This window comes from Neopsephotus bourkii, unplaced genomic scaffold (genome assembly GCF_033783945.1).
Source record: "Neopsephotus bourkii isolate Nb327-2 ecotype Australia unplaced genomic scaffold, CSIRO-AGI_Nbou_v1 NB_1779, whole genome shotgun sequence".
In the NCBI taxonomy this organism is placed as follows: domain Eukaryota; kingdom Metazoa; phylum Chordata; class Aves; order Psittaciformes; family Psittacidae; genus Neopsephotus; species Neopsephotus bourkii.
The window spans coordinates 121,412-129,469 of NW_026902253.1; the positions used below are offsets into that span (position 1 = coordinate 121,412).

At 64.5% G+C, this 8,058-nt stretch overlaps 2 protein-coding genes across 3 annotated transcripts; one reads left to right on the forward strand and one right to left on the reverse strand.

Moving 5' to 3' along the window:
• LOC133226289 (H/ACA ribonucleoprotein complex subunit 3-like) lies at positions 1–355 on the reverse strand. The gene is made up of 2 exons (XM_061379629.1): positions 269–355; positions 1–186 (listed from the first exon to the last, which is right to left on the reverse strand). Exons 1-2 carry the CDS (start codon positions 320–322, stop codon positions 46–48), a joined length of 195 nt encoding a protein of 64 aa, XP_061235613.1. The 5' UTR covers positions 323–355; the 3' UTR covers positions 1–45.
• A 330-nt stretch (positions 356–685) lies between these two features.
• LOC133226288 (polyglutamine-binding protein 1-like) lies at positions 686–3,509 on the forward strand. Of its 2 annotated transcripts, none has more exons than XM_061379627.1 (6): positions 686–935; positions 1,192–1,303; positions 2,188–2,297; positions 2,418–2,525; positions 2,874–2,934; positions 3,354–3,509. In XM_061379627.1, the coding sequence occupies exons 1-6, from the start codon at positions 869–871 to the stop codon at positions 3,502–3,504; spliced, it is 609 nt and encodes a 202-aa protein (XP_061235611.1). In that variant the 5' UTR covers positions 686–868; the 3' UTR covers positions 3,505–3,509. The 2 variants fall into 2 exon arrangements, with proteins under 2 accessions (XP_061235611.1, XP_061235612.1); XM_061379628.1 differs by having other exon boundaries at positions 2,421–2,525.
• Positions 3,510–8,058: the final 4,549 nt, after the last annotated feature.

An 8,058-nucleotide genomic window follows, 5' to 3' on the forward strand; every position in this document is an offset into this window, starting at 1 on the left:
TGTCCCATGGGGTTTATTCCGCGACCGCCGGGGCCGGCCCCTCCGTTAAAGGACAGGCCGTGCCTGCTGTGTGGGCAGGACTCCGAACCGCCGCTTCAACACCAGGCGGTGCCGGGAGAACTTGTCGTCGGGGGAGAACCGGGCCGGGTGGGCCGAGCGGGTGGGGTGCCCCCCCGGGGACACTTTCTGCGGGATGGAAGGAAGGGAAGGGGTGAGGCCGAGCCGTGCCGGGACCCCCGGAGCCTCCCCGGTCTCCCCTCCCCGGTACCTTCAGTGTGTAAACGCGCTCCCCACGCTCATCGGTGTAGCACTGCAGGAACATGGCGCCGCTGCCTTCGCCGCGCAGAGCACGATTGGAAAGAGTGGTGCTCGCGGGGCACCACGGGAAGGGAGGCGCGGGGTTTGATGGGAAATGTAGTCCAGGAAAGCACAGAGTGCGGAAGTGGCTTTCGCGAGCGCCAAGATGGCGGCGCCCATTCGGGACACACCTCAGTCACCATGGCTTCCATTGCCGGTTCGCCCCTCCCTTCCCCCTCCACCACGTGACCGCGTTCTCATTGGTATTAGGGTGAACGGCTGCATTCCTATTGGCCTCCGCGGCGTCCTGCTCCCTGATTGGCCTCGCTGGTTCACGTGACGAGCGGCGGTGAGGAGCGCGGCGGCCGCGCCGAAGGTACAAGTCGGGGGGGGGTGTGTGGTGGTCCCACGTTACCGGAACAACGGGGGCGGGGCTACCGAGGACCCGGAGAACTTCCGGGGCAACCGGAGGAGCTCCCGGGACGGTTCCGTGTCTCCCGGTTGGGGTCCCGGTGTGTTTCCGGTGCTCCCGGTGCCGCCGCTGACCGCCCCCTTCCCGCAGGCCGAGGCGATGCCGCTGCCCGTGGCGCTGCAGTCCCGCCTGGCCAAGCGGGGCCTGCTCAAGCACGTAGAGCCCGGTAAGAACCGGGGATGGGGGGAACCCCTCCGGTACCGGGGAGGGGGCGTGGCCAGCCCGGCGAGAGGCGGAGCTGGAGCAGTCTTGGGGCGGGGCTATGACCATATAAGGGGGGTTGGTGGGCGCGGCTATGTCCCGGCGGGAGCTGGGGGCTGGGCTGTGACCGTAGAAGGGTTGCTGTGGTGGGCGGGGCTAGGACCATAGAAGGGTCACCTGGTGGGCGTGGTCATGTCCAAGCTCCGCCCCCCCTCCCGCAGAGCCGGAGGAGGAGATCATCGCCGAGGACTACGATGATGCCCACGTGGATTACGAGGCCTCGCGGCTGGAGGGGCTGCCCCCCCCTTGGTACAAGGTCATTGACCCGACCTGGTGAGACCCCCCCCCGGAGCCCCCCACCCTCCCGTGGGGCTACAGGGGCCATAGGGACCCTTGCCAGGGGCTATAGGGACCACAGGGACCCTTGTCAGGGGCTATAGGGGCCATAAGGACCCTTGCCAGGGGTTAGAGGAGCCACAGGGACCCTCTCCAGGGGCTGTAGAGCCCTTCCCAGGGGCTATAGGAGCCATAAGGATACTCTTCAGGGGCTATAGAGCCCATAGGGACCCTTGCCAGGGCTTATAGGAGCCACAGGGACCCTCTCCGGGGGCTATAGGGGCCACAGGGACTCTCTCCAGGGGTTGTAGAGCCCTTCCCAGGGGCTATAGGGAGCCTCTCCAATAGTTATAGGGGCCATAGGGACTCTCTCCAGTGGTTATAGCGGCCATAGGGACCCTCTCCAGGGGTTATAGGGGCTATAAGGACCTTCTCCAGGGGCTATAGGGACTTTCTCCAGGGGCTATAGGGGCCATAGGTACCATCTCCAGAGGCTTTAGGGCCTATAAGGCTCCTCTCCAGTGCTTATAGGAGCCATAGGCACCCTCTCCAGAGGTTATAGGGCCTATAAGGACCTTCTCCAGGGGTTATAGGGCCTATAAGGACCTTCTCCAGGGGCTATAGGGGCCATAGGTACCATCTCCAGAGGCTTTAGGGGCTATAAGGCTCCTCTCCAGTGGTTATAGGGACTATAAGTACCTTTTCCAGGGCCTATAGGGACCTTTTCCAAGGGCCATAGAGACCCTGTTTAGGGATTATATAGGCCACAGGGACCCTGTCTGGGGGCTATAGGGCCTATAAGGACCTTTTCCAGGGGCTGTAGAGGCCATAGGGACCCCCTCCAGGGGCTATAGGGCGCTATAGGTTCCTATCACCCACAGTGGGCTGCCCTACTACTGGAACGTGGAGACCGACCTCGTGTCCTGGTTGTCCCCAAACGACCCCAACTCCGTCATCACCAAAGCTGCCAAGAGGCTCAAAGGGGCCCAGGGTGAGTCAATGGAGGGGGGGACCATGGACCCCCCAAAACCTCCGGGTTAGGGGGAGCAGGGAAGGTTTTGGGGGTGCCCCCCCTGGTTTTCAATCCTGGTTCCCCCCATTTTGGCTCCAGTAGAGGCTGAGGAACCCCCCGAAAGGGGCTATGAGAAGGAGGAGCCCCCCCGGGAGCGGCGCTTCCATCGGCGTGAGGAGCTAGCACCGTACCCCAAGAGCAAGAAAGGTGCGTTTGGGGGTACCCCCCTATGTAGGGGGCTCCCCATCACTTGGGGGGGTCCCCATCACTTGGGGGGCATCGGGTTCCCCTTCACTTAGGGGTTCCCCTCATTTTGGGGCAGTCGCCATTCATTTTGGGAGCTCCCTATTAATTTGGGGGGGTTCTCTCACTATGGGGAGGCCCCCTCATTTAAGGGGGGCGTCCCCATTGCTTTGAGGTTTTCCCTTCACTTCGGGCTCCCCCTTAGCTTGGGGGGGGTCCCCAACACTTTGGGGGCTCCTCCCCTCATTTGGGGGCTGCTGCCCCCCAACTTCACCCCACTCTGACCCCTATTCCCTCTCCCCCCCCCAAAAGGCAGCCGCAAGGATGAAGAACTGGACCCCATGGACCCCAGTGCCTACTCGGATGCCCCCAGGTACGTCCTGGAGCCATGGAATGGGGTTGGGAAGGACCTGGAAGCTCCTCTAGGTCCAATCCACAGGGATAGCTCCCACTGGAGTGGATTGCTCCAAGCAGCACTGCCAGGGATGGGGCATCCCAGACCTTCTCCATTGAACCCATCCCAGTGTCCACATGGGGATGAAATCCCTTAGATCCAACCAAAGCACCCCTTGTTCCATGTCCCATCCCAGTCCCTGATGGAGAATCCCCCTCCAGCATCCTTGTACCCCCCTTCTGACCCTGGAAGCCTTCTCCAGCCTTCCCTCTGGATCCCATTCCCACCCTTTGGATCCCATCCCAACCGCACTCAGTTCATTTAGGGCTGGGTTGATGTCATTGGGGGGGGCTCTTTGTGACCCATTCCCCCCCCCCCCTTCTCTTTGCCCCCCCCAGGGGGACGTGGTCCACGGGGCTCCCCAAGAGGAACGAAGCCAAGACCGGGGCGGACACCACGGCCGCGGGGCCCCTGTTCCAGCAGCGCCCGTACCCGAGCCCCGGTGCCGTGCTCCGGGCCAATGCTGAGGCCTCGCGGAGCAAGGACTGACCCCAACCCCCACGGACCCCCAAAAACAGCCTCTGGGACCCCAAAAAAACACCTTTGGGACCCCAAAAACCCCTTTGGGACCCCAAAAAACACCTCTGGGACCCCCAAAAACCACTTTTGGGAACCCAAAAACCCCTTTGGGACCCCAAAAACCACATTTGGGACCCCAAAAAACACCTCTGGGACCCCCAAAAACCACTTTTGGGAACCCAAAAACCCCTTTGGGACCCCAAAAAACACCTTTGGGACCCCAAAACAACCTCTGGGAACCCCAAACCCACATCTGGGACCCCAAAAGCCACCTTTGGGAACCCCCAAAACACGTCTGGAACCCCAAAACCGCCTTTGGGAACCCCAAAACCATCTTTGGGACCCCCCAAAACACCTCTGGGACCCGGAAAACACCACTGGGACTCCCAAAACCCACCTTTGGAAGCCCAAAACCACCTCTGGGAACCCCCAAAACAACCTCTGGGACCCCAAAACCACTTTTGGGATCCCCCCAAACCCCCCCCAGACCCCCTCAAATCACTGCCCTCAGTGGAATAAAGGTGCTGAAGACCCAAGGGGTGCGGAATAGGAAGGGGGGGGGGATATGGGGGGGGGGGTATTGGTGCACAAGGGTCCTGCTTGGGCATGGGGGGGGGCTTTGTGGGTCCATGTGGGGGGGCACGGGGGGGGGTCCCAATGCCTCCCATTATAACCCAGTGGCTGCAGAGCACCCCCCCCCCCCAACCCAGTAGCCAATGGTCCCACCCGCACCGCGCCCCCCCCCGGGGGACTCTGACGTCATCGCGGCTGTGACTCACCCCCTCCCCCCCCGCCCCACATCTGGATTCGCTCAACAGCTGGAGGGGGGGAGGGGGGGGGGAAACCAACCACCCCCCCTCCCCCCCCCAATGGAGCCGGGTCTGGGGGTTCAGCACCCGCTGTTTATTGCCCCTCCCCCACCCGGGGGGGGGGGGGTGTGGGGTAAGAGAATGGGGGAGGGGCGGCAATCCCAGTTTTGGGGGGGTCTCTCCCTGTTTGCCCCCCCCCCCATCACCCTCAGGCAGAAGGGGATGCCCGGGGGAGCCCCCTGAGCCCCCCCAGTGCTCCCAGTAGCACCAGTGCGGCTCCCAGTGCCACCGGTAGCGCCAGGAGCAGCCCCCCCCCGAGGGCTCCGCGCCTGGGGGGGAGGGGCTTGGAGGGTTGGGGGGCGGGTGGGGGGGTTGTGAGGGGTGAATGGGGTTTAGGGGGGGTATTGGGGGGGGGCTTGAGCCTGGGGAGGGCAACTGGGGGGGTAATGGGAGTATCTGGGGGGGCAAATGAGCGGGTAACTGGGGGGGCATCTGGGGGGGTATTGGGGGGGACAACTGAGAGGGTAACCGGGGTATCTGGAGGGGTAACTGAAACGGGGGGGTAACTGGGGTATCGGGGGGCATTGGGGGGGATAACTGAGAGGGTAACCGGGGTATCTGGACGGGGTAACTGGGGTATCGGGGGGGGTAACTGGGGTATCTGGGGGGGCAACCGAGGGGATAATTGAGAGGGTAACCGGGGTATCTGGAGGGGTAACTGGGGGGGTAACTGGGGTATCGGGGGGGGTAACTGGGGTATCTGGGGGGGCATTGGGGGGGATAACTGAGAGGGTAACCGGGGTATCTGGATGGGTAATGGGGGGGGTAACTGGGGTATTGGGGGGGGCAACCGAGGGGGTAACGGGGGTATCTGGAGGGGTAACTGGGGGGGTAACTGGGGTACCTAGGGAGGTATCTGGGATAATGGAGGGGGAGCGCTTGGCTGTGGGGGGGGGAACTGGGAATAACTGGGATGTAAGGGGGGAAACTGGAGGGTCCTGAGAGGTGGGGGGAGCGCTTGGGGGGTCTCCAGCCCTGGGGGGGGCACTGGGGGGGTCCTGAGGGATGGACGGGGGGGGTTGGGGGTCCCTATAGGGCACTGGGGGGGAGCTGGCTCCATGGGGGTCCTTGGGGTCAATGGGGGGGGGCCCAAGGCTATGGGGGTCCCTGGGGTCAATGGGGGGGTCCCCAAGGCTATGGGGGTCCCTGGAGTCAATGGGGGGGTCCCCAAGGCTATGGGGGTCCTTGGGGTCAATGGGGGGGTCCCCAAGGTTATGGGGGTCCCTGGCATCAATGGGGGGGTACCCAAGGCTATGGGGGTTCCTGGGATCAATGGGGGGGTCCCCAGGGCTATGGGGGTCAATGGGGGGGTCCCTAAGCCTGTAGGGGTCCCTGGGGTCAGGTTGGGGGTCCCTTGGGTCCGTGTGGGGATCTGGGCCTATTTGGGGGTCCCCAACCTCATAGGAGTCTTGGGGTCTATAGGGGTCCCTATAGGAGTCCCCATAGGGGTCCCAGGGCCTGGTTTGGGGGTCCCTGCCCCTGCGGAGGCTCCCGGGCTCAGGGTCCTCATCCCCATAGGGCTCCAAGAGGGGGGGGCCCCCTTCAGGGTCCTCATCCCCATAGGGGTCCATGTAGGGGTCCCCATAGATATCGGGGTCCCAGGGCTCGGGCTCCTCACCCCTATAGGGCAGGGCCGGGCCCGTGTAGGGGCCCCCATAGGACTCAGGGTCCCAGAGCTGCCCCTCGGGGTCCTCCAGGGCCATGTAGGGGTCCCCGTAGGTGTCGGGGTCCTCATCCCCATAGGGGGGGGCAGAGCCGGGGTGGGGGGCACCGTACGTGGTGGGGGCCTGCGGTGAGCGCGGTGCCGGGTCCCGGTGCCAGGATGCTCCTGGATCCTCATCGATGCCTTGGTGCAAGCCCCGGTACCTGCCCGGTGCCCGGTCCCCGTGGTGCAGATCCCGGTGCCAGGATGCTCCTGGATCCTCATTGATGCCTTGGGGCAAGCCCTGGTACCTGCTCGTTGCTTGGTCCCCATGGTGCAGATCCCGGTGCCAGGATGCTCCCGGATCCTCATTGATGCCTTGGTGCAAGCCCCGGTACCTGCTCGTTGCCAAGTCCCCATGGTTCAAACCCCGGTGCCAGGATGCTCCTGGATCCTCATTGCTGCTTTGGTGCAAATCCTGGTGTCTGCTTGGTGCCCGGTCCCCATGGTTCAAACCCCATCGCCAGGATGCTCCTGAATCCTCATTGCTGCTTTGGTGCAAATCCTGGTGTCTGCTTGGTGCCCGGTCCCATTGATGCAAATCCTGGTTCCGAGATGCTCCTGCATCCCCATCACTGCCTTGGTGCGGATCCTCCTCCAAGCTCTGGTACCTGCTTGGTGCCTGGTCCCCGTGGTGCACATCCCGGTGCCAGGATGCTCCCGAATCCTCATTGCTTTCTTGATGCAAACCCTGGTACCTGCTCGCTGCCCGGTCCCCATGGTCCAAGCTCCGGTGCCAGGATGCTCCTGGATCCTCATCACCGCCTTGGTCCAAGCCCCGGTCCCTGCTCGCTGCCCGGTCCCCCTGGTTCCAATCCCGGTCCCAGGATGCTCCCGGATCCCCATCACTGCCTTGGTGCAAGTCCTGGTGTCTGCTTGGTGCCCGGTCCCCCTGGTTCCAATCCCGGTGCCAGGATGCTCCTGGATCCTCATTGATGCCTTGGTCCAAGCCCCGGTGCCTGCTCGCTGCCCGGTCCCCATGGTTCAAACCCCGGTCCCAGGATGCTCCTGGATCCTCATCGCCGCCTTGGTCCAAGCCCCGGTGCCTGCTCTCTGCCCGGTCCCCGTGGCTCCAATCCCGGTCCCAGGATGCTCCCGGATCCTCATTGATGCCTTGGTCCAAGCCCCGCTGCCTGCTCGCTGCCCGGTCCCTGCTCGCTGCCCGGTCCCCGTGGCTCCAATCCCGGTCCCGGGATGCTCCCGGATCCCCATCACCGCCTCGTTCCGTGCCCTCCGCCGGCTCCCACCGCTGCTCTCCCCCGCTCCGTTCCTCTCCCTCCTCCCTCTCTCTTCCTCGCTGCCATCCCCGGTGCCTCCCCCTGCTCCAGCCCCGCTTGGCTCCATGGGGCAGGCGCCGGCAGTTGGCCCCGTCGGGCTGCAGCACGTACCCGGGGTGGCAGTGACAGGCGAAGCCCCCCTCGTGGTTCAGGCACATGTGATGGCAAACGGCGGCCGTGCGGCACTCGTCCGTGTCCCCGCACGCCCCCAAGGCCCCCGGTACCGGACCGAACCCCAACGGGCACGGAGGGGGCACCCCCGCGGTCACCCCCGCCGCCAGCAGCGCCACCAGCGCCAGCATCGCTCCGGATGGGTTGTACCAATAGGGAGGGGGGGGGGGTCCCCCCCTGCTTTGCGTCCCCACCCCCGGCCAAGGGCGGTGCTGGAGTCGGGACAACCCCTCCCAGTGCTCCCAGTGCTCCAGGCTGGGAACACCCTGAGCTTCACATCCCAACCCCCCCCCCACTCCACCTCCCCATAACTTGTGGGGCCAGGCCCTAAGGGCTGCGGTTGGGATTTGGGGGTTTGGAGGGGGAGGAAGCAGGAGGGGGGGGCCCATAGAGGGGGTGGTGACCCCCAAGTAACGGGGATGAGATTTGGGGGGAGCTGGTTGGGATTTGGGTTGTTTGGAGGGGGAGGAAGCAGCTGGGGGGGGTGATCCCCTGCCACTTCACC